The sequence below is a fragment of the Prionailurus viverrinus genome, unplaced genomic scaffold (assembly GCF_022837055.1).
Source record: "Prionailurus viverrinus isolate Anna unplaced genomic scaffold, UM_Priviv_1.0 scaffold_49, whole genome shotgun sequence".
Taxonomy (NCBI): Eukaryota; Metazoa; Chordata; class Mammalia; order Carnivora; family Felidae; genus Prionailurus; species Prionailurus viverrinus.
The window spans coordinates 1,571,839-1,597,512 of record NW_025927612.1 but is presented as its reverse complement, the minus strand read 5'-3'; the positions used below and the strand labels follow the sequence as shown (position 1 = coordinate 1,597,512).

At 53.3% G+C, this 25,674-nt stretch overlaps 4 protein-coding genes and 1 pseudogene across 4 annotated transcripts; 3 read left to right on the top strand and 2 right to left on the bottom strand.

Annotated features, from left to right (window-relative positions):
• Positions 1 to 2,226: 2,226 nt before the first annotated feature.
• Positions 2,227 to 3,827, bottom strand: LOC125159399 (EKC/KEOPS complex subunit LAGE3-like). The gene is made up of 3 exons (XM_047847738.1): positions 3,072 to 3,827; positions 2,566 to 2,691; positions 2,227 to 2,353 (listed from the first exon to the last, which is right to left on the bottom strand). Exons 1-3 carry the CDS (start codon positions 3,152 to 3,154, stop codon positions 2,227 to 2,229), a joined length of 336 nt encoding a protein of 111 aa, XP_047703694.1. The 5' UTR covers positions 3,155 to 3,827.
• A 300-nt stretch (positions 3,828 to 4,127) lies between these two features.
• LOC125159327 (olfactory receptor 3A3-like) lies at positions 4,128 to 11,408 on the top strand. Its single transcript, XM_047847543.1, is given in 4 exon segments — positions 4,128 to 4,600; positions 5,149 to 5,276; positions 10,441 to 10,867; positions 10,869 to 11,408. Coding segments are annotated over 2 exon segments (789 nt in total). The 5' UTR covers positions 4,128 to 4,600; positions 5,149 to 5,276; positions 10,441 to 10,600; the 3' UTR covers positions 11,391 to 11,408.
• Positions 11,404 to 12,131, top strand: LOC125159398 (integrin-linked protein kinase-like; annotated as a pseudogene).
• A 3,689-nt stretch (positions 12,132 to 15,820) lies between these two features.
• Positions 15,821 to 17,184, bottom strand: LOC125159362 (cancer/testis antigen 1-like). Its single transcript, XM_047847663.1, has 3 exons — positions 16,772 to 17,184; positions 16,326 to 16,454; positions 15,821 to 16,112 (listed from the first exon to the last, which is right to left on the bottom strand). The coding sequence occupies exons 1-3, from the start codon at positions 17,065 to 17,067 to the stop codon at positions 15,974 to 15,976; spliced, it is 564 nt and encodes a 187-aa protein (XP_047703619.1). The 5' UTR covers positions 17,068 to 17,184; the 3' UTR covers positions 15,821 to 15,973.
• Positions 17,185 to 20,593: 3,409 nt separating this feature from the next.
• LOC125159293 (EKC/KEOPS complex subunit LAGE3-like) lies at positions 20,594 to 21,922 on the top strand. Its single transcript, XM_047847462.1, has 3 exons — positions 20,594 to 20,908; positions 21,221 to 21,349; positions 21,617 to 21,922. Exons 1-3 carry the CDS (start codon positions 20,649 to 20,651, stop codon positions 21,753 to 21,755), a joined length of 528 nt encoding a protein of 175 aa, XP_047703418.1. The 5' UTR covers positions 20,594 to 20,648; the 3' UTR covers positions 21,756 to 21,922.
• Positions 21,923 to 25,674: the final 3,752 nt, after the last annotated feature.

The window sequence follows — 25,674 nt, the reverse complement described above, 5'->3', positions numbered from 1 at the left end:
GGGGGCCCCTAAGTGGGGAGGCGGGGCCGCAGGGCCCCTTCTGAGCAGGTCCCCCCCTCCGTCCCGCCCCAGATCGTGTACTTCACAGCTACCTTCCCCTGCGTGGTCCTCGTCGTGCTGTTGGTGCGGGGAGTGCTGCTGCCCGGCGCCCTGCATGGCATCATCTGCTCTCTCAAGCCTGACTTGTGGAAGCACTCACTGGGTCGTGAGTGCCGGCACCACGTGGGGCGTAGAGATCACGCACGCAAGGATGTCAAAGAATTGAAAACACTAAAGGTCAGGTAAAGTCATTGTGAACCTTTTGGGGGAGAAATACACAAAAAAGAAGTGGGGACCACCCTCAATCGCACCACACAGAGATACGAGGTGTTTACACTTCAGGCTACCGTGGCAGGATTTCCGTGCACATATACAGTAGCTTCCTAAGTTGGGATTTTAGTGATTTCCCTTTTGCACTGTGGTTTTTTCCTATGCGACCGCATCCCTGTTCTCCGTGGCCACTAACTACTTTAGCTCCAGTCGGCATCCCTTCCCTCCTTGCCTCCTACTGGCAGGCTTGCCCCCCGACGGGAGCCCCTTCGTGACCTTCCCAGACCGCCGATCGGATCCGCACCTGTGCTCAGTCGCCCCCTCCAAAGGCCGCTTTGGTGTGTCCACCTGTACCGGGGAAGGGGACGGGGTGCGGGGCCGTGTCCGTCTGGGCTGTGGCCCATCTCCCTCCACGAACCGCTGCGAGGTCGTGGAGCCCCACGTGCTGGGGACACTGAGCCCAAGGAAGAGGCAGGGCCCTCTGGACAACAGGCCGTGGAGTCCGGCGGCCTCCCACGAGGTCTGGGGAGGGGCTAGGGGTGTGGGGAGGGGGTGGAGCTGAGGTAGGACTGGTTTGCGTGGGTGCAGTGGGGTCACACGTCACAGCGCGTGGCGACGATTGGTGAGGGAGCAGCCGCTGGAGAGGCAGCAGCTGCTGGAGAGGCGGCCGAGGGCGGGGTTTATAGTCGTGCACGTGTTGAAAGATCCTTGTTTCCCGGCTGCAGGTTCCTCCTGCCCGTGCCCGGAGATGAGAGCTGCCTGCCCCGTAGACAGTGACAAAGAACAGGGCAGACAGAGACAGTCCGAGGCTCAGGCTGAGGCGCTCTTTGGTGACACTGCTCATTGAAATGCTTCCACCAGCCACAGGCCGCTCTAGACACTGGCCACCTTCTTGCTGTGACACCTGCCTCCAGGACAAGGCAGCTGTGCCTTTACTTTCCTCACTTGTCCTGAGGACCTATTTGGAGACGCTCAGGTACAGATTCGTAACTATAGAGTCACGGCGTTCTCCACAGCTCAGTCTCTCTCTGCTGACAGTGCTAATTCTCCCTCAGGCAAGGCTCTGTTCCTCCTCTCTCCGTTTTAGAGACTCACCTCCTGCGCCGGGGCGTCGCCCATTCCCCTCCTCAGCCACTCGGGTGCCTTGTCCGTGGCCCCACTGTTGTGCTAAATAAGAGAGTCTTGGAGGGGAAGGCAAAGGGTAATGTACCTCATGTCCCCTCCCCACCTCAGGGAGACCTCTTCCCCTTTTTGTTTTCCTCAAGGACCCTTGTCAGGACTTCAGGGAAGCAAGCAGCAGCGTAATAAACTGGAAAAACACTTTGGGGAAGGATGATACAAGTGAGAGCCAACCACAAGGAGCTCTGAGATTTGTGGGTTCGGAACCTCAGGGAATGAGGCCTCTGATGACACGGGAGTATAGAATGGGCAGTGGGGCCGACCTAGCCAGCTGTGCCAGCGCTCTTCTGCACAGATCTGAATCAAGGCCGATAAGCCACAAAGTCCTACTCTGCAGGTATTATACATGACTACGTACATGCTAGTATAAAACTAAAAGTTCTAACATGTTGACAGTAGTTAATGTCCTGAATAACAGGACATAATTTTTGTCTCCCATCGCCTAACTTGTCTTCTTCAATTGCCTTCTAGTACTTGAGTATCTGAATGTCAGAATCTCTCCCCCTACCTGAGAACAAAGGCGAGAATAGGAGAAGGCGTAGATGCTAAAAAGAAACCCAGACATAGAATAGTAGCAGTTACCATTTGATCACAAAAAAAAAAAAAAAAAAAAAAATGTGGATCTGAAGCACCCAAGGGCCAGTATAGGCAAAAGATGCGGCCTCAATAAGAAAACGGCAGCTGCTGCAGGAATCACTGTCATGTGGGGGGGACACAGAGTTGGGTCCAGCCACCTTTTCACTGCTGTGGCTTTGTGAAAAAGGGGGGCATGATGATCTGCATGGTCCGTATCACTAGGGAAAGCTGGCCAAGACAGGAGGTGATGGACATTTGGAGCTGGCCAGGGTCATCGGCAGTCAAGCGGCTACAAGGTAGGAAAAAATAAGTCAAGTTAGAGGGCCGGTGGGGCACATTCCCCACTCCGCCCCTTCACACAGCAATGATCCTAGAGCACCACACTCCTTCCTTCGACTCACTCCTTTCCTGTTTCCCTTGTCTGCGTTACAGCTCCTCCGGAATTGACCTTGTCCCTGGTCACCTGCCACCACCCTCTCCCTGGACCGTTCTAGAACTAACACAGTCAGGATGCTGCCGTTCACATGGAGCTCCTCCCGAACTGGCTCCTGGAGCTCCTCGTTTGGAGTCAGGAACCTGTGGGCAATCTCCGCATCCATGGCCGAGGGGAAAGGTATAGTGAGGGTGCTGGTGGAGACTGGGTTAAGGCACCATCCACAGTACTAATTTTGCCTGGGCCTCAGGCCTCCTCTTCAGTGAGGCCTGCCTTCCCCACCCCAGGCTGACCCTCAGGCTGTCCACAACCTCCCACCCTATACAGCCAGGCCACCCCGGATAGCATTGTCCCTACCGCTTCAGTCCCATCAGGCGGTCCACCCCACTCCCCATCCTCTGTCAGCACGGGCCAAACCCTAGCTGATACCCTCCAGGTGCCCGGAGCTCCCTCCTGCTCCCCTTTCAACTCCACTTCCCCAAGTCTCCCCCCACACCCCACCCCGCCGCGCGCCAAACCACCTCCAGCCCATCCCCCTGCCGTCCAGCCCGCTGGGACTCCTTGAATAGGATACAACTGAAGCAGTCGGTTACCAGGACCTCTGGCGCCAGGCGCGGCATCTCCACCAGGACCTGGTGTGTAGGGTGCCCGCTCCATTTGGAGAGCGCCACCAGAGGCGGCACCTACCTCTCCCACAATGCTGGTTCTTTCCGGATCGCTCAGGCCTCCGGGGTTGCTGGGATGGCCAGGGTCACAGGCACCACCCGAACCACCAGGGACTCTGGGGCCACTGACACCACGAGGTCCACCTGGCACACACTGGCCACCACCTGCTGCGCCCACCACCACGCCCACGGCACCCGTGCCTTCGTCTGCTGCCCTCACGGGGCCTCCACCAGCCACCTGAGACCCAACTTTGAATCCGCCCACCCTCTCAAGGCATCACTGAAGGACAAAGCGCTCTCTCACAATGCTTCACCCCTTTACTCCACAATGCAATTCCGGATGCCCAGAGCAACTGTCCACACGGACCACTGGTAATGCCTCCTGACCTGTGATTGGTTCCCACCAAGCAGTCCCTTCTGTAGCCAATCAGTTCTCACCTATGAAGCTCCACCCCTTAGAGTGCCACGACACCCTAGGGCGTCTGCCCAAACGGGCACCCGCGTGGATGCGTCTGCCTGAACCAGCCGTGCCACGAGCCTTCGACGGCCCGCCAGCTGCGATATCCAGGAAGCCTCTGCCTGACACTACTCCCCACACGGTGGTGCGGCTCATGGTCCCCACTGTCCATGCCCAAACAGGCTGCCATGGCCCCACTCCTAAAGCCTCTGAGCACGTGACTGAGCTGTGTAGAACTCCGTGACTCTATAGTTACGAATCTGTACCTGAGCGTCTCCGAATAGGTCCTCAGGACAAGTGAGGAAAGTAAAGGCACAGCTGCCTTGTCCTGGAGGCAGGTGTCACAGCAAGAAGGTGGCCAGTGTCTAGAGCGGCCTGTGGCTGGTGGAAGCATTTCAATGAGCAGTGTCACCAAAGAGCGCCTCAGCCTGAGCCTCGGACTGTCTCTGTCTGCCCTGTTCTTTGTCACTGTCTACGGGGCAGGCAGCTCTCATCTCCGGGCACGGGCAGGAGGAACCTGCAGCCGGAAAACAAGGATCTTTCAACACATGCGTGTCTATAAACGAAGCACCGCATCGTTAGAATGAAAGATAAAAACCATATGATCATCTCCCTAGGTGCAGAAAACGCGTTTGACAAAATAGAACATATTTCCATGATAAAAACCCTCCACGAATGGGGGCAGAGAAGTTGTATAGCTCAATACCACAAAGCCCACATACGACAAAACCCACAGCTGACATCATACGCAACAGTGAGAGGTTGAAAGCTTTCCCTCTAGAATCAAGAACAAGGCAAGGCTGGTCAGAGACGTACCGGGTTAAATTTCAATCCTTGACGTTGAAACGTGTTGAGAATTGGTCCGTGGCTCAGAAAATGCTTTATCTTGGCGAACACATACTTGTACTTGAAAAGAATGTGTAGTGGACACACATGTGAAATTCAGATCTCCTGTTTAGTGTTCTAAAGACATCGGTCAAGGTAGGTGATACCACTGATCGTATGTTCTATGTCGGGGGACAACAAACTTTTCACATAAAAGAGGCCCCGGGCTGGATTTGGCCAGGAGGCGGTAGTTTGCCAATCCCTGCTCTATTTCTTTTAACAGAGTGTGTTGTCTCTCTCTCTCGCTTGCTGAGAGAGGATGTTAAAATCTCCAACCGTGATTTTGGACTTGTCCCTTTCACCTGTTAATCTCAAAAATTCTTGCATCGTGCGCACGCGTGTGTGTGTGCGTGCGTGCGTGTGTGTGTGTGTGAGTGTGCGTGTGTGTTAAGTTTGTTTATTTTGAGAGAGGGGGAGAGAGAGAGAGCCAGCGGGGGAGGGGCAGAGACAGAGGGGGACAGAGGATCCAAAGCAGGCTCGGTGCCGACGGGCAGAGAGCCCGACGCTGGGCTGGAACTCACCAACGGTGACATCATGACCTGAGCCGAAGTCAGACGCTTACCGACTGAGTCACCCAGGCGCCCCGTGTATTTTGAAGGTGTGTCATTAGGCACAGACATATTTATGATCATTTTCTCTTCCAGATGGATTCATTGCTGCTGTTACTAGTATGAAACGCATCCCCTCATCTTTGGTAACACGGTTTTCCTCGAAGTCTGATTTCTCTAATATCGATATAACCACATCAGGCTTCTTTGCTCACTATTTATTCGTAAGTCCTTTTCCATCCTCTTACCTCTAACCTATTGGTGTCTTTGCGTCTTGAATGTGGCTCACGTAGACAGCGTGTAGTTTGGTCACTTAAAGAAAGCACCCTTCTAACGATGTCTGCTTTTAAATTGGACTGTTTGGCAAATTCACATTTAATACGATTACCGATATGGTCGGATTTAAGTCTGCCACTTTGCTATTCAGTTTTTGTTTGTCCCTTCTCTTTTTTTGTTTTTGCTCAGCTTATTTGAGGCAAAATGCACGTATGGGAAGTTGCACACATTTAAGCGTACGGTTTCATGAGTTACGACAAAGGTGTCCACAGCCAAAGCCGAGATCCAGAACATTCCCATCGCTCTCACAGTCGCCCTTGTGCCTCCGTGCAGACAGTGTCCTCCTCTACAGTCTGCCCCCACACAGCAAATTCAGCTTAGATTTTGCCTTTTCTGGAATTTCCAGGAATCACACAGTATGTCCATCCTTCTTTGTTGCTGACCGGTATTCCATTGCGTGGATGTACCGTAACTTAGGCTTAACCACTCACCTGCTATTGGACGTTTGGCTTGTTTCCAAACTGCGGTTATTGTTAATCAAGTTGATACGAAGATTCACGTACAAGTCTTTGCACACACATATATTTTTAATTCCCTCGTGTAAATAGCAGAAGTGGGATTTCTGGGTCACATGGTAAGCGTAAGTGTGACTGTATAAGAAACGGAAGCACTGTTTTCCGATGTGATCATACCAATTTACAGTCCCACCAGTGACATGTGAACTTTCCATTCTGTCTGTATCCTCTTTTAGTCATCCTATGTCTTCCGACTTTATTCCTCTTTTGCAAGTTCGAGCTGCCTATTCCAGGTTCTTTGCGTTTGGATGTACACTTTGGAATCAGCTTGTCCATTTCTGCGTTATCACGATTTTTACTGGGTTTGCAATGAATTTCTAGAATGCTGTGGTGGGAGTGTACATCTTAAGAATACAGGGCCTTGGGGCACCTGGGTGGCTCAGTCGATTAAGCGTCTGACTCTTGATTTCGGCTCAGGTCATGATCTCACGGTTTGTGAGACCGGGCCCAGAGTCGGGGTGTGCACTGACAGCTCCGAGCCTGCTTGGGATATTTTCTCTCTCTCTCTCTCTCTCTCTCTCTCTCTCTCTCCCTCTCCCTCCCTCTCTCGCTCCCTCTCTGTCTCTCTGCCCCTCCCCTGCTCATGCTCTCTCTGTCTCTTCCAAAATAAATAAATAAACGCTAAAAGAAAAAAGAATACAGGATCTTCCGCTCCACGCATAGGATGCGTTTCTCCATTTTTGTAAGCTTTCTTTCACTTATCAATAGTTTTTAGTGTTCACCGTAAAGGTTTTGCACATATGTTATTACATGTGTCCCCAAATACTTCATGTTTGGGGATGCTATTATAAATGGTAGTGATTTTTTAAAAATGTCACTCTTCTTTTTTTTGTACATCACTTAGGGGTTTCTACGTAAACAAGCATGTCATCTCTGAATAAAGATAATCCCGTTTCTTTTTTTGCAATCTGTGTCACTACTTTTATTCCTCTTTCTTGCCTAGTGCACTGCCTAGGATTTCCAGGACAGTGTTGAATGGAAGTGGTGAACATCCATACCTTGTTTCTCAAACTTTGCGGGCGAGGGAGCGGGGGCGGTGATTCTATCTTTCACCATTAAGTATCATGTTAGCTGTAGGATTTTTGTAGGTTCCCTTTATCAGATTAAGAACGTTTCCCTCTAGTCCTAGTTCTCCGAGAGTTTTTGTCATGAGTGGTTGTTGGATATTGTCTGATGCTTTTTTTCTGTGTCTGTTGAAATGATCACATGTTTTTTCTCCTTTATTTTCTTAATATGACAGATGACACTGATTGACTTTTTTGTCTTTAATGAAAACCAATTCTTGGGATGAACCCCACTTGGCCATGATGGTATCATCCTCTTTGTATGTTGCTGGGTTGAATTTGCTAATATCGAATCAAGTTCTTTTGTGTGTGTGACTTCCTGAAGGATATTGCCCTGTGGTTTTCTTTTCTTGCAATGTCTTCATCTGGTTTTGGGGTTGTGTAATGCTGGCCTCATAAGATGATTTGGGAAATGTTTCTCCTCCTTTGCTTCCTGAAAGCATTTGTGTAGGATTGGTGAAAGTTCTCCTTTAAGAATTTGGTGGTAGCCACTAGTAAAGCCACGGGGGCCTGGAGTTTTCGGCTCCATTGCTTTCATAGATGTAGGGATATTCGGGTCTTCTATTTCTTCTTGAGTCAGTTTTGGTAATTTGTGTCATTCAAGGAATTTGTCCATTTCATCTAAATTGGGAAACTTACCCACAAATATTGTTCCTAATATTCCCTGGTTACACTTTATTTTTCAAAATCAGCTTTATTGGTATTTTTAGAAAAACATTTTTTTAACGTGTATTTATTTTGGAGACAGAGAGAGACAGAGCATGAATGAACGGGGAAGGGTCAGAGAGAGGGAGACACAGAATCTGAAACAGGCTCCAGGCTCTGAGCTGTCAGCACAGAGCCCGACGCGGGGCTCGAACTCACGGACCGCGAGATCATGACCTGAGGCGAAGTCGGCCGCTCAACCGACTGAGCCACCCAGGTGCCCCTGGTATGCTTTTTTTTTTTTTTTTTTTTTTTTTAAAGAAGCTTTCAGGGGCACCTGGGTGGCTCAGTCGGTTGAGCGTCCGACTTTGGCTCAGGTCACGATCTGGCAGTTGGTGAGTTCAGGCCCCGCATGGGGCTCACTGCTGTCAGCGCAGTTCACTTCAGATCCTCTGTCCCCCTCTCCCTGCCCCTCCCCCACATGCACTCTCTCAAAAATGAATAAAACCTTTAAAAAGTGGGGGAGAGGGCGCCTGAGTGGCTCAGTCGGTTAAGGGTCTGACTTCGGCTCAGGTCATGATCTCACGGTCCGTCCGTCGGTTCGAGCCCCGCATCGGACTCTGTGCTGCCGGCTCAGAGCCTGGAGCCTGGAGCCTGGAGCCTGTTGCGGATTCTGTGTCCCCCCTCTCTCTTTGCTCCTCCCCCACTCGCGCCCTGTCTCTCTCTGTGTCAAAAATAAACATTAAAACAGAAAAGAAAGAAAGGAAAAAAAGGCTTTCCGCTTCGTGGATTTTCCTCTATTGTTTGTCCATTTAACGTTTTATTCATACCTCCTCTTAGCTTCATTATTTCTTTCCTACTATGTATTTAGGTTTTGATTTTATGTCTTCTTCACAAAGTGACCCCTCTATCGTTAGCAAACGTCCTCCACCCCATCGTATTCCTTGTCCTGAAGTCTGTCCTGCCTGCTCTTAATATAGCTGCTCAAACTTTCTTATTAGAAGACTTGCGTGTGGGGCGCCTGGGTGGCGCAGTCGGTTGAGCGTCCGACTTCAGCCAGGTCACGATCTCGCGGTCCGTGAGTTCGAGCCCCGCGTCGGGCTCTGGGCTGATGGCTCGGAGCCTGGAGCCTGTTTCTGATTCTGTGTCTCCCTCTCTCTCTGACCCTCCCCCGTTCATGCTCTGTCTCTCTCTGTCCCAAAAATAAATAAACGTTGAAAAAAAAAATTAAAAAAAAAAAAAGAAGACTTGCGTGGTGTATCTTTGCCCATCTTTTTACTTTTACCGTATCTGTGTCTTCATAGAGCGCATTTCTTACGCGTAGCATATAGTTTTGCTTTGCCTTTTTATCCAGTCTGGCAATCTCCGTGTTTTAGTTGCCACGTTTAGACCATTTAGAATAAATGTAACGAGGGGTATCGTTGAGTTTCAATCTACCATCCTGCTATTTATTTTCTGTTTGCCCCATGTGTTCTGCGTTCCCCTCTCTGTCTTTTCGCGACTCCTTTCAGATTGAGTAATTTCTAGAAATTCACTTTATCTCCGCCAGAGAAGTGTACATATTAAACCTAGGGTTCTAGGGATCCTGATATGTGTTTTACCTCATTATAGACCACCTTCAAGTAATTTCAAATCACTTCGCCCGTAACGTAAGAACATTACAGCAGTACCCTTCCAACCACCCACTGGTGTCCTTTGTGCTATTGTTGTCATACCTTTTATTTCTATAGCAGTTACACACCCCACGCCGTGTTGTCAATATTTTTGCTTTAGATGGTTTGCGACGATTGAGAGACATTTTGAAGGGAGAAAAAATGTTTACATTTACCCACATACTTTCCAATTCTGGAACCCTCTTCATTACTTCATGTAGGTCCAAGTTCCCACGTGCTATCATCCTTGCTTGTGGAGAACAGCCTTTAACATTTGTTGTAGTGCAGGTTTTCCGCTGACAACGAGTTAATCTCAGCTTTTATATGTCTGAAAAAGTCTTTAGTTTGCTTCCTTTTTTCATGGAGGTAAAATCGAGATAACATAAAATAAACCATCTGAGAGTGAACAGTCGAGTGGCATTTAGCACATTCCCATGTAAAAGGGTTGCCGAGCAGGGCTGGCACAATGAAGAGAGCAGCTGGGGAAATCGGACAAGCTAGCCTTGGATAGGAGGGCAGGGCTCTCTTCCACCGAGGCAGGGAATAGGCAAGGGCGTTTGCTGCTGTGGGCCAGTCCGGAGATGTGATATGGGGCACGGAGCTGACAGACTTCTTGCCCGATGGTCAGAGAGGAGAGGAGAGGAGAGGAGAGGAGAGGAGGGAGAGCGTATCACAGAGGGCCTGGTAGGTCGCCGGGGGGACTTTGGCTTTGACGCTGAGTGAGACGGGAGGCACTGAAAGGTTCAGAGCGGGAGGAGGAGGGACCTGACTAGTGTCCTATCACTGCTCCTGAGTTGGGGCTCTGCTGGGTTGGTGAGGGTGAAATAAGGGGACCACTGCAGGTAATTACGAGGTCTAGGGTCCTTATTCAGGTAGAAGCTTCTGAGGGACTGACTTTGATATCCTTACAGGAGGTGCATGCACCGTGGCTTCAAGGTCTGTGCACCTTGTCTTGGTGTGGGGTTACCGATTCCATTCTACTGGCCTCTACCTTACCGCTGGCCTCCTGAACCTAGCCTCACTCCCCCAATTCTGAGTCTTATTTTCTTAAGCTTGAAACCTGTCTCTTTTTCTTGTTGTTGTTGTTGTCTCTGCACCTTCCCTCACCCCTGCTGCCTTGTGCAAATTGGAACTCCACACTTGGATCCTCATCTGACTCTGAGTTGGACTCTACAGGTGCAGGTTTCTGCGCATGGTTCCGGGCAGCTGGGGAATGAGACCCGAGTGTCGCTGTTCCTTCTGGAAGGGCTGGCCGACGCAGAGGAGTTGAGGCCCTTGCTCTTTGTGATCTTTCTGCTGGTCCACAGCGTGGCTGGGCATTGCCAGCCTTACTGTGATGGACTCCCGACTCCACACTCCCATGGACGACTTCTTAGTCAACCTCTCACTGCTGGACACTGCCTATATCTCCAGCACGGGGCCTCAGGTGCTGGAACACCTGCTGGCAGCAGTGCGGACCGTGCCCTATCGTGCTTGTCTTCCCCAGATCTTCTTTCTCCACTTCCTGGCTCCCTGGGAGTGCTTCCTGCTCACAGCCATGGCCTGTGACCGCTATGCGGCCATCGGCCGGCCACCGCACCACCTAGTCCTCTTGGGCCGTCGGACGGACCCGGGCAGGAATGGCTTCCACCTCCCGCCTGCTTGCCTTGGCCGATGCGTTCGCCCACACCGTCCTTGCAGCTCCACTGAGGTTCTGCGGGCCTCGCCTCATCACCCACTTCTCCTGTGGCCTCCCTCCACTGACCAGACTCTCTTGCTCAAGCACGTGGGCCAGCGAACTTGCCCTGTTTGTCCTCAGTTTCGTGGTGGCTCTTGCACCCCGTGCCCCGGTTGCGATCTCCTGTGTACGTGTTGTGGCTGCGATTCTCAGGATCCACTCCGCTGAGGGCCGAAGGAAAGCCTTTTCCACCTGTGGTGCTCACACCACCGTGGTCTGCATTTTCTACATCGCTCCAGTCCTCTGCTACATCCTCCCCAGCTCTGCGTGCTCTGGCTTGCGGGACCGGGTGCTCCCTGTGCTGTACGTGGTCCTCACCCCCATGCTCAACCCCGTCGTCTACAGCATGGGAAACAAGGAGGTGAAGAGGGCTTTGTTCAAGGCCCTCGGGAAAGAAAGTGCCTCCTAGGCACCGGTCACATCAAGTCAACGAGGAGTGTCCCCGGCTCAGGAGTTTCTCACATCCGAATGTGCTCCCAGTGCTAGGTGCCTGTCAGTCTCCACCTGCTCCACACCCCACCCTCGTCGCACACTGGATGCCATATGGATCCCTCCCTGTACAATGTATTACACGAAGGCACCAATTTTGCTGTGGACCAGAGCCGGGCTGTGACGTTTGCATTGGACATGGCAAGGGGCATGGCCCTCGTACACACTCTAGAGCCCCTCATCCCACGACACGTGCTCAGCAGCCGTAGTGTAATGATTGATGAGGACATGACTCCCCGAACCAGCACGGCCGACGTCAGGTTCTCCTTCCAATGCCCTGGGCGCAGGTATGCACCTGCCTGGGTGGCCCCTGAAGCTCTGCAGAAGAAGCCTGAAGATACAAACAGACGCTGAGCAGACACGGGGAGTTTTGCAGTGCTTCTGTGGGAACTGGTGACAACGGGAGGTACCCTTTGCTGACCTCTCCAACACGGAGATTGGAATGAAGGTGGCACTGGAAGGCCTTCGGCCTACCATTTCCCCCCATGTGTGTAAGCTCATTTCCCCCCACCGGGCATTTCCCCCCCACCATTCCCCCCCACCAGGCACTTCCCCCCATGTGTGTAAGCCCATGAAGATCTTCTCCAGGGTGGGGCTGGCACATGCCAGTGCTTTGGGGGTGAATCCAATCACACAGGAGTTTGAAATGTCATGCACGTGATCCATTTGGTGAATCCTATTTTGGGTGCCAGGTTTCCCCCCATTTTCAGCAACGATCAAATATTTCTGTTGCTCTTTTTTCCCCCCCCTTATTCTAAAACACTGCTTTCTATTTATGGAAGTAAAACATGGTCATTGCATAGGTTGTGCAGTTACAGAAACTTACAAAGTGACCAAAAAAGAAAAAAATGCCCTCTATAACCTCACCACCGCGCGAGAACCTCACTGTAAACATTTTGATGGTTTATTTCAGGTTTCTTCTTGCACTACAAATGTATGTGCACGGGCGCCTGGGTGGCTCAGCCGGTTGAGCGTCCGACTTCGGCTCAGGTCCTGATCTTGCGGTTCGTGAGTTCGGGTCCCGCGTCGGGCTCTGGTGCTGACAGCTCAGAGCCTGGAGCCTTGCTTTGGATTCTGTGTCCCCCTCTCTCTCCGCCCCACCCCTGCTGTGCTCTGTCTCTCTGTCTCTCTGTCTCTCTCTGTCTTTCAAAGAAAATGAATATACTTAAAAAAATTTTTAAAAGACCAAATGTACGTGCATACACATTTAAAGTAGGAAAGCAAAACTGGAATCATAGTGCACTTACAGCTCCGAACGCTTAGATATTTAAATTTTTTTTCCACTATAATGTATGCGTATTATAAAATCATTCATGCCTTACACAAAGGTGTGTTGTTAGAAAGTAAACATTTCCCATAAACTCAGTGTCTGCAGTAACCATTATGACCAGTTTTACGTGTGTCCTCCCAGACTTTTTCCTAGGATATATTCATCTGCGTTTATAACGGTTTTTCTTTTGCTTGTTTGCGTACATAGGATCATACCGATCAAGTAGGCAGTTGGTTAGACATGAGCCAGAGGCAAAGGCGGTGTTAAATAGGTGACACGTTAGAAGCCTGAGGGCACAATGTCCTGACTTTGTGGCTGTTAACATCCTGGTCCTATGGCTTCCAACACCCCCAGGTTGACAGACCAAGGGCCACAGGTGCAGAACAGGGGCTCTCCTCTTCAACCTTGGCCTCAGGGTAACCTACAGCTTCATTATAATAGATTTACATCGTTTTGTTTTCAACTCTCCCCGCCCAAGGGAAGATGGCCATGGACTCTTCTGGCCAGGACCTTGTGGGCGGGGCCAGAAAAACTCCCCCTCCCAACCGGTAGGAGGAGTTGCTCACATGATGGGAAGCACCCTCAGTGGGAGACCCCGCTAGCTGTGACCCATCCGGAACCTATGCAAACATACAGAGAAAAGACACCCCAAACCCCAGACACCTCTGGGCCTGTCCGCTCTGCCACCTGGAGAGTGCACTGTCCTTAATAAACTGCTTTGTGCTTGCTACTTTCCTTCTGGCTGTCCTTATTTGAGCGCAGATCCTCATGGAAACGTTCCGTGGGGGATCCAAGAGTGGAGGCTTCCATTCACGCTATGTAGACGCTCCCACTGGTAAACAATACCCTGTACCAAATTGGCTGTTTATAATCCTTATTCCAGGAATCCCATGGTCCTGTCATTTGTACAATCTTCTACTGGGCTGTTTGTGTCTTTTATGGATTTATTTGCTAAGGGTCACTTGTGTTTTGAAGATACTCACTTTAGTTTGCCCTTTGGGTTACTAATGTCTTCCTAACTTGTCTTTCCATTTTATTTATGATGTTTTCTTCCCTAACAGAGCTTAACACCTTTGTGTAATTAGACACTGGTGTTGGTTTATTTGTGGTTGTGGCTGTTTGCTTCTGGATTTTGCATCCTGCTTTGTTTACTGTTTGACTTAAGAATAAGGTCAAGACCGGCTTTCTTTTTCTTCTGACTCGAGTAACCCAAATAATTTCTTTCACCATTGCTCTTTACGTACTCTTTCAAGTTGGGTTTGACTCTGGCTTCTGGCTCTTCATTTTACATCTCTTTCTCCAGGCACAGCTCTGGCTTGGTCCCTTAGAACACTGCTTGTGTCCTGGCTGAGAAACCTTACCCTCCCCTGAGGACATGGGACTTGTGCTCGACTTTGGACATCAACTTTGCAGCCACCCATCTGGGCCTTTCTCCCCATATCCTTCACTCTCCTACATAGTAGAATAATGCTCCCTCAGCCGCTAACCAGGTAATATGCCGTAATTACAGAAACCTGGATCAGTAGGTCATGGGGGAATGTACAGTTCCTACAAGATCGTGAACTCAATAACCTGAAAACTCCATCACCACTGAAACTAGGGTTGTGTGTATTTAAACATATATAGAAATATATTTCAATTTCTTTTATTTCTTTTGAGAGAGCGCGCACACATGCACGTGAGCGGGGGTTGGGGAAGCAGAAAGAGAGAGAGAGAGAGAGAGAGAGAGAGAGAGACTCTCAAGATGGCTCCATGCTCAGCACAGGGCCCTATGCAGGGCTCGATGCCAAGAACTGTGAGATCATGACCTGAGCCAAAATCAAGAGTCAGACGCTTCACCAACTGAGCCACCCAGGTGCCCCTGTACAATCTTTTTAAACAAAATATTCACAGTAGTATTATGTATAATAGGTTTTTCGTAACGAAAGAAGAAAACCCCAAATGCTCCAGTATCCCCAGTGCAACAGTCCTCTAATGCACTGATGCCCTAACCTCTCTCTCTCTCATCTCGTTCTTGTCCTCATGTTTCTCCCTGCGCCCTTCGAAGGGCAATCCAAGCTGAGCCAATCAAATCTCTGTCGGCCGGTCTGTCTGTCCTCCTCTGTCTCTGTCTGTCCCTTCTCCCACACCAATCCCAACTTTCTCTACTGTATCCTTCAGGCCGTTTCCTCAGAGAGGCCATCCGAGATCACCTAGCCCAAATTTGCTGGAGAAACAAATGTGCAAGAAGAAATGAAGATGCAGGTTTAGACCCTGGTGAAGGCGACATTTCAGTTCAGCGGAGACATATGGATTAGTCAATAAATGACATTGAGACACCTGAGGAACCTTGGGGGGAAGGGGACAAAATTAGACCAATGTCATCTTTCACACCACAATAAATTCCTTGTGTGTTAACATTTCAAAGTACTAGAAGATGGCATGAGGGACAAATTTTATAATTTTACAGTGGGGATGGCTTTCCCTTGGACATAAACTGCAAAAATCATAATGACAAAAATGTACCACTTGCATACATTAAAAAAAAAAAAGAGGTTAGAGAGGGAGGGAGCCAAAACATAAGAGATTCTTAAAAACTGAGAACAAACTGAGGGTTGATGGGGGGGAGGGTGGGTGATGGGTATTGAGGAGGGCCCCTGTCGGGATGAGCACTGGGTGTTGTATGGAAACCAACTTGACAATAAACTTCATATTTAAATACAAGAAAAAGTTAAAAACCCTCCAGTACAGAATAGAACTATAAACAAGAATTCAGTGAAGCAATGAGGAAGGAAAGTATTTTCAATTACTTTGGCCAAGATTTGGTATCTCTTGTATATAAAGAGCATTCACCAATCAATAAGTAAAATATGACTATTCCAACTGAAAAATTAATCAACGAGGGCCGCCTGGGTGGCTCAGTCAGGTAAGCACCTGAGTCGGTTTCGGCTCAGGTCATCATCTCACGGTTGGTGGGTTCAAGCACTACGTCGGGCTCTGCACTCACAGCGCAGGAACTGCTTGGGTTCTCTCTCTCTCTCTCTCTCTGCCCTCTCCCCTTGCTCTGACACAGTAGCTGAAAATACACTCAGATGCGGAAAAATAGTTTTATTTTCTGCTGTAAGAACGCCCCTCCTCCAGCAATAGGGAAAAACAAGGCCCAAAGTCCAATACAAACAATTAGACCCCCGTAATAAAGCGGCAACCAGCATCGGAATGGACGCCCTAGGGAAGGAAGGGACGCTAGGTTACAATTAGCCCCTTTTGCCTGGCTCCGGCACTCTGAAAAACGGGGGCACGAAGCGCTGCATGGTCCAAACCAACAGGGAAAGCTGGTCAAGACAGGAGGCGATGGAAACCTGGAGTTGGCCAGGGTCTTCGGCAGTCAGTCGGCTAAAAGTGAGGGAAAAAGAAAATCCAAATGAAATGTCATCACTCTTGCCCCTATCTCTCTGCCCCCCCTCAGGTGGCCGCAGGCTCAGGGTGCCACACCTACCTCTTTGGACCTAACCTTTGGTGTCTCCAATTCACTATTAGAACGGCCCTCAGGAGATAGGCCCTAGCGACCTGACACCACCCCCCACGAGGGACCCGTTTGGAACTAACATAATTAGGACGTTGCCGAATACCGTGAACTCCTTCCGAACTGCCCCGACCTGGGGCTGGCCCTGTGTCGCCAGACACTGGTGGGCCACCTGTGCCTCCGTGGGTGACGGGAAAGGCATGGTGACGTAGCTGGTAGCCATTCGGTTAAGGCATCATCGAAAACCGATCGCGTCGGTGCCTCAGGCGTCCTGACCACTCCGAGGCCTGCTTTCCCCCACGGCCACTCTCCCCCCTCTCCATCCTCTCAGGTCCGCTCCCCTCCTTCCTGGTCCATCAGGCCGCCTCTCCCCGCCACCCCTCCCGGCCACCCCTGGCCCATCCGCCCCCCGGGCCGGTCCCTCCGGTGCCCCGGACCCCCAGGCTGAACCCCCTCCCCTCCGCCCCCCGCCCCGTCGCCTCCTCTAGGCCCATCGCCCCGGCCACCCGCCACTCGGCCAAGAGGATACAACTGCAGCGGCTGGCTCCCCGGCCCTCCAGCTGTGGGACCGCCGTGCCCACCGGGTCCCGGCAAAGGGTGTCCGCCAAGCCCTGGCACGGCAGCTGCGCCCGGGACGGGAGCACATGGCGCCTGCGCGACCCGCGGGGCCGCACCGGCCGTGGCACACTCCTCTCCCTCACCACCTCCGCCGCCGCCGGGGCCCTCGTGGCCTCCGGGGCCATCTGGGACACCGGGGTCTCCCGGGCCACGCTGACCCTCGGGACCGCCGGCCCCACCGCCTGCGCCTCGATCTGTGGCCTCCATGGGTCCCCGGCCTGGACTTCGGCTGAACCGCCGAGGGAACGAACGAACGAACGAACGAACGAACTAACGAGGCTCCCTCGGGAAGCGGGTGACGTCACCTGCGCTCCCCGCGCACCTGCGCAAACCGGCCCGAGGCTAATGCCCAGAATCCCCTCCTGTAGGCCACTGGCACGTGACTGTTTCCGGCGTGGCCCGCCCCTCCCCTCAAGCGTGTTCAGGCTGGTTCCCACCGAGCCGGCCTTGCTGTGTTGGCCCAGAGCCTGGATCCGGTCGACGCTGACCCTGAGGAGATGGAGGCTGGTTCCGGAAGCTGCGCCCCTCGACGCGTGACGTCACTGTCGGGCTCCTTCGTCCCCGAGAGCATTCTGGTGAGGCCACTGGCACGTGACTGTTTCCGGCCTGGCCCGCCCCTCCCCCCAAGCGTGTGTCTGCGCAGGCGCCAGCCGGGCGCACTTGTGAGCAGCCCCCTGACCGCCGCCCGCCCGGGTCCCGGGCATCGAGACGTGGGCCGCGCTCAGGCGCTTCTGGGCAGCACCGTGCCTGTCCCTGTCTGTGGGCTCCCCGTACGACTCGGGTCTGCGTGTGCCGGGACCCGTCCCCGGGGGCCGGGGGGGCCGACGCGGGATGCCGAGCAGGGGCCACTCCCAGGCCCTGCCTGTCCTCAGGGAGCACGCCCCGCGCGGCCCCTAGGGGAGCTGGAAGGGACGGGCCTGGCTCCCTCACCATTTCTCGGTCCCGGGCGCCGTCAGTCCCCTAGTGCCTGCCAGCCTGGGGGAGGGTACACCGCCGAGGGCGCGACCGGCCTCTGGCCGGGGGCTCCCGGGCTCCCGCCTCCCACACCGCAATGGCTGCGGGCTTGGGCCGGGGGCCTGAGGGCCCAGGGGGGCCCAGCTGGACCCGAGGGCAGCGGCATGGGGGAGCACCGCCCCGGCGACAGCTCCCCGCTCGCTGTGCCCTCAGCTGCGGCAGCCCTGACGGGCTGACCCCCCCCAGGAACAAAGTCTTGCGGCTCTCGGGGGGGCGGGGGGGGGGAGTGCTGGACGTGCCAGGGGCCCTCAACTGGGAGGTGACCCTGTGTCTGCCGGCCTGCTGGGTGCTGGCCTACTTCTGTGTCTGCAAGGGGGTCAAGTCAACAGGAAAGCTACAGCTGGAGGCGGGCGGGTCGGGGTGGGTGATGATGGCAGGGGTGGGGGCAGCATGGCCGGTGGGGGGCAGGGGCACCCCGCCATGCGAGGTGACCGGGCCAGGGCCTGAGGCGGGGGCAGGTCCTTGAACCCAGCCCGGTGGATTTCCCACGCGTGCCTGGGTAGTCCTCCGCAACCTCCAAACTCCAGCCCAGCCGCCTTCCGTCCTGAGGGGACAGGCCCAGGCGACCGCCAGCTGAACTTGCCCGTGTCGGGCATCCCCGCCCCAGTTTCCCTCTCTTCCTCACTCACTACTTCCTCACTCTCTGCTTTGCGGCCAGCCTGGGGGGACCCGGCCCGTGGCCCTCCCTTGCCTACCTGTCCTGCTCTGCTGAGGGTGGGACGGACGCAGAGGTCTTCGCGGTCACCTCGCTGTCGCCTCTGTCTCTGGCCGGCCCAGTCCACTCCGTCCTGCCCAGGACCCTGCCTCTGTGCAGAGAACCACAGGAGGCATGGGACCTGCCTCCAGGCTGATGTCCTGCTCCCCACCCGGGGAAGGTCCTGCCTCCGCCCTCCCTCTCTACAGCTGACCTGTCCTTGCGGGGGCGGCCGATGGCCAGCTGAGCACCCCGCTTCCTTCGGGAGGAGCCCAGGCTCTGAGGAGTAGAAGGGGGGGCTGCAGGCTGGCCTCCCGCTTGACCTCGGAGCGGACCGTACCACAGTGGGGGGAGTGTGGCCCGCCTGTCCCCCTGCTGAGGCTGGGGGCCCCTAAGTGGGGAGGCGGGGCCGCAGGGCCCCTTCTGAGCAGGTCCCCCCCTCCGTCCCGCCCCAGATCGTGTACTTCACAGCTACCTTCCCCTGCGTGGTCCTCGTCGTGCTGTTGGTGCGGGGAGTGCTGCTGCCCGGCGCCCTGCATGGCATCATCTGCTCTCTCAAGCCTGACTTGTGGAAGCACTCACTGGGTCGTGAGTGCCGGCACCACGTGGGGCGTAGAGATCACGCACGCAAGGATGTCAAAGAATTGAAAACACTAAAGGTCAGGTAAAGTCATTGTGAACCTTTTGGGGGAGAAATACACAAAAAAGAAGTGGGGACCACCCTCAATCGCACCACACAGAGATACGAGGTGTTTACACTTCAGGCTACCGTGGCAGGATTTCCGTGCACATATACAGTAGCTTCCTAAGTTGGGATTTTAGTGATTTCCCTTTTGCACTGTGGTTTTTTCCTATGCGACCGCATCCCTGTTCTCCGTGGCCACTAACTACTTTAGCTCCAGTCGGCATCCCTTCCCTCCTTGCCTCCTACTGGCAGGCTTGCCCCCCGACGGGAGCCCCTTCGTGACCTTCCCAGACCGCCGATCGGATCCGCACCTGTGCTCAGTCGCCCCCTCCAAAGGCCGCTTTGGTGTGTCCACCTGTACCGGGGAAGGGGACGGGGTGCGGGGCCGTGTCCGTCTGGGCTGTGGCCCATCTCCCTCCACGAACCGCTGCGAGGTCGTGGAGCCCCACGTGCTGGGGACACTGAGCCCAAGGAAGAGGCAGGGCCCTCTGGACAACAGGCCGTGGAGTCTGGCGGCCTCCCACGAGGTCTGGGGAGGGGCTAGGGGTGTGGGGAGGGGGTGGAGCTGAGGTAGGACTGGTTTGCGCGGGTGCAGTGGTGTCACACGTCACAGCCCGTGGGGACGATTGGTGAGGGAGCAGCTGCTGGAGAGGCGGCCGAGGGCGGGGTCTCTGGGAGCCCAGGGCAGAGCTGGCTTCGGGGCAGGCGCGCGGGAAGCAGGTCCAGGCCCGGGAGGAACACAGAGGGGTCTGTTTGCTCAGGCGCTCCTGGGAGCCCCCTTGCTTTGGATGCTTGGGGGCGGAGCCTTAGGAGGGAACCCTCGTTGGCTAGGAGGACAAGGGTGGGGGGGGTAGTCTCTAGGGGCTCCTGGCAGAGCTGGCTGGGCGGGAACCAGTCAGGCGCCCAAGGGAACGGCCGGGAGGTGGGGGTGGGGAAATGTTGGCCTCGGCGCTCCCGGGAGGCCGGGGTGACTTGCGTGGGCTTTATGAGGAAGCGCTCATAGTCTAGCTAAGCCAGGGGGTCTCCCAGGGCCCAAGGGCGGAAAGGCCGGCTGGGCGGGCACCGGCCGCAGGCCTGGCGGCCTCACTAGGAACCCTAGGAGCCCGTTGGCGCAGGCGCCTGGGGGTGGCGTCGAGCTGTGATAGGCGGGGCTTCCGCAGCCAGGGTCCGAGAGAGCCTGGGACAGCGTCGCTTTGCCGGGAACCGGCCACGCGCCCGGCAGCCTCCCGACGGCCCGTTTGCGCGTGCGCGGGGAGGGCGGGGTCGGCGCGCGGGGCGGAGCTTCGGGAAGGAGCCGCAGTGCCTCAGCCGCCAGCCCAGCGGACTGGGCGACTGGGCGAGCGCCCGGCCGGGCCTGTGTTCAGGGGACTGGACCTGAGGCGGAGCCTGACGACCATGGAGGCGGCAGACAAAGCCGCAGGCGGCGAGGCGGGCGGCGCCGACAACGCCCGGGACGGCCAGGGGGGCCAGGAGGGCCAGGAGGGCCAGGGAGGCGGCCTCGGCCGCCGCGGGCACGGTCACGGCCTCGGAGGCGCGGCCGCGGAGGCCGCGGTCGCCGGCGAGGCTCCGCGTGTCCCGCGACCACCTCACGCCCCCGGGCCAGGCGGAGATGCCCTCTCCACGGCCGGAAGGCCGGAAACCCGAGTACACATATTGTATCCTAGCCGAGGGGACAGCGGGCATGGGCAGGGGGCGGAAAGGGAGAGGAGCCGCGGTGACCTGCGGGGCGCGGGGCAAAGATCTGAAAGCAGGGTGGTCCCGGGGTGGCTGGAGAGAGGTGGGGGAGGAGGAAGGAAGGAGATCAGGGGGGAAACGGGTTCCCGGGGGCGGTGGGCGGACATGGGCCTGGTAACGGGGTGGCCGCGAGCCATTAGGGTCGGGAGTGGGTGGCCTCGTCAGGGTGGCCTGAGAAGGGGGCTCAGGCCCTGAGTGAGTAGTGGTGGTACCTTAACCGAATCTGCACCCAGCGCCCTCGGCGTGCCTTTCCCGTCCCAGTTGGAGGCGGAGATCGCCTGTGCGTCTTTCGCCCCATATCGGGAACCGTATGGATGCCTTGTGGAGCAGCAGCTCACTGTGTTCGGCAGCGTCCTGGCCATGTTAGTTCTGGAAGGGCCGGGGTCGGGGTGGCTGCAGGTGGCGGGTCCAGTCTCCATGGGGGGTGGGGGGGGCGCTCTCTGCTGGATCGTCGAGGGCTAGGTGCGGGCCAGGGCCCGCAGGCTCTAACACCTGCACCTGCGGGTAGGGGGGTCGCTCCTGGGCGCGGGGAAGGGTGCAAGGGATGGGTACCTGGGCGGGGAGGGGAGCTGAGCGAGGAAGGGGAGGAGCCACCACCTCCAACTTGATTGCCTTTTCTCCTCTCTCAGCCGCTGGAGAGCTGAAAACCCTTTCCTCCTCCGAATTTCCATCATCAACTTTCTTGACCAGCTTTGCGTGGTGATTCGGACCATGCAGCGCTTCCGGTTCCCGGTTCCCGCTAAGCCCGCGCTGGCGAAAGGGGGCTAAGGTCTAGCCTCGTGTCCCCCGTCTGGGCGGTCCGTCCTTCCTAGGGCAGTGATTCCTGCGCTAGCCGCCACCTGAGGTTGGGCGCCTGCCTGGTCTTCTGAGGGCAACGAGGGCCCGAGCCCTTGGGCACTCATGGTCCCCTTGTTTTGTTTGCCATTTAAATGTTTGCTACTGCAGAAAATAAAACTGCGCTTTGCTATTCCCGGTTCCTTCTCAGTTGTGGCACCCCCGGATAGTCTTCCCTTTGTCCTCAGGCGGGGGGGCGGGGCGGCTCCTGGGATGTCGACGTGCAAGTCTCGGAAGGTGGTAGAAGGCAGTTTGGGAACTGGCAGAACCCACGTGCGTCCTGTCCTTCGGTATCAAGGACTCTCAACATGTGGGAATATGCCCATCGTTTGCACGTTTCGCATTACTCCTGATGGCTTTCATCTAATGTGAACTTTTTATCCAAACTCCTCAAGTATCACAGAAACCTCTTGAAACTCTTGTTGACACCCAAGGAACACCATTTTTCTTTATTTTTAATTTATTTAAAGATTTTAGTTTTAAGTAATCTTTACATCCATTGTGGGGCTCGAACTCACACCCTCAAGATCGAGAGTCGCTTACTCAGCTGACTGTCTGCCGGGCACCCCCAAGGAACACAGTTTAGAAGACTGATATGATTTTTGTTTAAAAGCATTCGAGTTAAAAATCTCACATCCTAGCAATGACCACAGTTGGTCAATTAGCATCTTGGCGAATATTATTCTAGGCATCTTTCTATGAATACATGCATATGAGTATATATGTCTAAGTTTATGCAAACACACACACACACACACACACACACACACACACGCAGGTACCCAATTTTACTTTAATGGTCATCACCCTGAACCCTTCCTAGATGAAGCAAAAGCAACTGGGATCTAATGAGTGTCAACTCCCCTGCTCCCGCTGTCTTCCCCCCACCCCTGCCTGTACTTTGAGTTCTGTCTTCTCTGTATGGTTCTTCTTTGCTTCTGGGGAAGCAAGAAGTAAGTTACACAGAGAGCTTCACCAGCCCCAGCAACCCTTGGTGACTGTACATCCCACGATCTCTTTTGCCCTCACTACCCCACGTTGGAAATCCCTCGAAAAGCACCATACACTTTTATTTCTGCCAATGACGAAGGTTGCATGCTTTCCCAGATTGCCTCTGCTCTAATACTGACAGACGTGTTTCCAACGCATGCTCACAGAAACCAGGAGCCATGGCCAGAAGCAGCCTAAGTGTTGTCTCAGGATTCCTCCTCCTGGGGCTGTCACAGGTGCCTGGGCACCAGCCCCTCCTCCTCAGTCTGTTCCTATCCGTGTACCTGGGCGGGGAACCTGCCCGTCAGTGTGGCCACCAGTGATGCCACACCCAGCCACCACACCCACCTCACATTCTTCATAGCCAAGCAGCTCCGAATCAACGTCTGCTTCGCCTCTACTGCTGTATCCAGAATGCTGGTCCAAGCGCTGGTCAAAGTCTGTGCATTGGACACACAGCCACCTTAAATTATTTCATGCATAGAAAACATTACAAATAGGGGCGCCCGGGTGGTTCAGTCGGTTAAGAATCCGATTCTTGATTTCGGCTCAGGTCACGACCTCACGGGGTTGGTGAGTTTGAGCCCCGCTTCGGGCTCTGCACTGACAGTACAGGGCCTGCTTGGGATTCTCTCTTTCCTTCTCTCCCTGCCCCTCCTGCACTCTCGACCTCTCAGAATAAAGAAATAAACTTCAAAGAAGAAAATATTGCAAATCGATGAACCAAGTATTTAACTCAAGAAAGTAGGGAAACCACAGCAGCAACACAGAAACAAAACAAAGAAAGGGGAGAAAACGAATAACAAGAAAGCACTAAGCATTCCAACCCCATTTAGAATAGGTCAATGGAACCAAGATCTGAGTCTTTAAACAGACCAACAGTACAGGTACAGAAAAAAGGAAAAGGAAAACCAAATAGACGACATAACAAATGATAAGAATATGTAACAACAGGTTTAAATATATGGAGGAGAATGTTAAAATTCACAAAGATACTCTGTATGGTTTTATGACAGTTACACAATTTAGAGATGATGGGCAATTTTGTAAAGAAAGAATGAAAAATAATCATGTTAACTCAAGAGGAGATAGAAAACCACACCGATCACTCAGTAAACAAAGAAATCAAATCAAAGATCTGCTTCGCCAGAAGGCAGTCCCGACACAGTCTATCAGGTTAGCATTACCACTGACGTACCGACGCCTTGAGCGCAAGTTGGTACACAAGGAGAAAAGTTTTTTCAATTGATAAGGACACCCATTTTAAAGCAGTCTGGGCAATCTTGTACGTACTGCCGAGCACTAGGGGCATTCTGCTAACATCAGGAGTAAGAAAGGGATCCCCGCTACCACAAGTGTCATTTAACAGTTTGTCAAAATCCTAGCCAATACCAAAGCAGCAGATAGATGTAGCAAGTATCAGTATCAGAAAGGAAAGGACAGGACAAGGAGCACCTGGGTGGCTCAGTCAATAAAGCAACCAAGTCTTTATTTCAGCTCAGGTCATGATCTCACGGTTCATGAGAGCAAGCCCTGCATCCGTCTCTTTGCTGACAGCGCAGAGCCTGCTTGAGATTCTCTCTGTCTCTCTGTCCGTCTGTCTCTCTCTCTCTGCCCCAACCCTGTTCACACTCTCTGTCTCTCTCAAAATGAATAAATACAACTTTAAAAAAACTTTTTTAAGCAACAACCAACTGAGCCAATCAGGCGCCCCGAAATTATTTTTGATACAAAAAGAAAATACCTTAGTTTGAGGTAGCAGCATCTAAGGGTTTTTGTTGTTGTTGTTCTCCCTGAGAATGAGGAGCCAGTGGCTCAGTCGGTAAGAGTTCGATTTCGCCTTGGGTCATGATCTCATGGCTTGTGGGTGCGAACCCCATGTCGGGCTCTGTGCTGACAGCTCAGAACCTGGAGCCTGCTTCGGATTCTGTGTCTCCCTCTCTCTCTGCCTCTCTCTTCTCTGCTCACACTCTGCCTCTCTCTCTTTCTCTCAAAAATAAATAAACATGAATCAAAGATTTAAAAATGATTAAAAAAATGTTTACTTTAAGGAAGGGTCAAAAAGTATATTATTTGTAACTATGATTGTTTTTTCTAGAAAATTCATAAGAATCAACTGAATATGAAAGCTAAAAGGAATATTCAATAAATTAATCAAAATCAGAAATGGAAAAATCACTAATATACTTCCATTCCAGGAAGAAAAGGTCCAACTGGAAGTGTCAATAGAAAACTATCCCACACTCAACGAGCACAAGAACGTAAAATTGCCTGAGGAAGAAAGGAGAGGAGCCTGTGGAGAAACAAACTGCAGAGCTCTGCTGAGGGACACAAATGAAAACATGGACAAAGGAAGAGATGTAACTTTTTTGGAGGACAAGATTCAGCATTACGAAGAAGTCAATTCTTTTCAAATTAACCTATATATTCAAGGCAATTAGAGACCTAATAAAACATTAAACTTTTTTTAACGCTTCTTTATCTTTGAGAGGAAGAGAGAGGCAGAGCGTGAGTGTGGCAGGAGCAGAGAGAGAGGGAGACACAGAATCCGAAGCAGGCTCCAGGCTCTGAGCTGTCAGCACAGAGCCTGTCGCGAGGCTTGAACCCATGAACGGTGACATCATGACCTGAGCCGAAACCGGACCCTTGACCGACTGAGCCACCCAGGCGCCCCGAACACATGTTTTAATTGAGGAAAAAAGCTTCTACTGCTCATCTGGAAGAAGACTAAAGTGAGAAGAGCCACGAAATCTGTGAAAATGAACTGTGATCAGTGAGGATTACCCTACCAATCATTAAAAGTAACATAAGTTAAACAGAGGGGTATTGACAGATGAATCCACATCCAGCTTATAACTCATGA

Bases quoted from the DNA above. Each gene is read 5' to 3' on its own strand.
- LOC125159293 (XM_047847462.1), top strand. From the start codon at position 20,649: ATGGAGGCGGCAGACAAAGCCGCAGGCGGCGAGGCGGGCGGCGCCGAC. The intron at 20,909-21,220 runs GTATCCTAGCCG...ATCTGCACCCAG, and splicing joins GAAACCCGAGTACACATATT to CGCCCTCGGCGTGCCTTTCC. The intron at 21,350-21,616 runs GTTAGTTCTGGA...CTCCTCTCTCAG, and splicing joins TTCGGCAGCGTCCTGGCCAT to CCGCTGGAGAGCTGAAAACC.
- LOC125159399 (XM_047847738.1), bottom strand. From the start codon at position 3,154: ATGGAGCGGGCACCCTACACACCAGGTCCTGGTGGAGATGCCGCGCCT. The intron at 2,692-3,071 runs GTATCCTATTCA...AGTCTCCACCAG, and splicing joins GGTAACCGACTGCTTCAGTT to CACCCTCACTATACCTTTCC. The intron at 2,354-2,565 runs GTTAGTTCTAGA...CCTACCTTGTAG, and splicing joins AACGGCAGCATCCTGACTGT to CCGCTTGACTGCCGATGACC.
- LOC125159362 (XM_047847663.1), bottom strand. From the start codon at position 17,067: ATGGAGGCCACAGATCGAGGCGCAGGCGGTGGGGCCGGCGGTCCCGAG. The intron at 16,455-16,771 runs GTATCCTCTTGG...AATGGCTACCAG, and splicing joins GGGAGCCAGCCGCTGCAGTT to CTACGTCACCATGCCTTTCC. The intron at 16,113-16,325 runs GTTAGTTCCAAA...CCTCACTTTTAG, and splicing joins TTCGGCAACGTCCTAATTAT to CCGACTGACTGCCGAAGACC.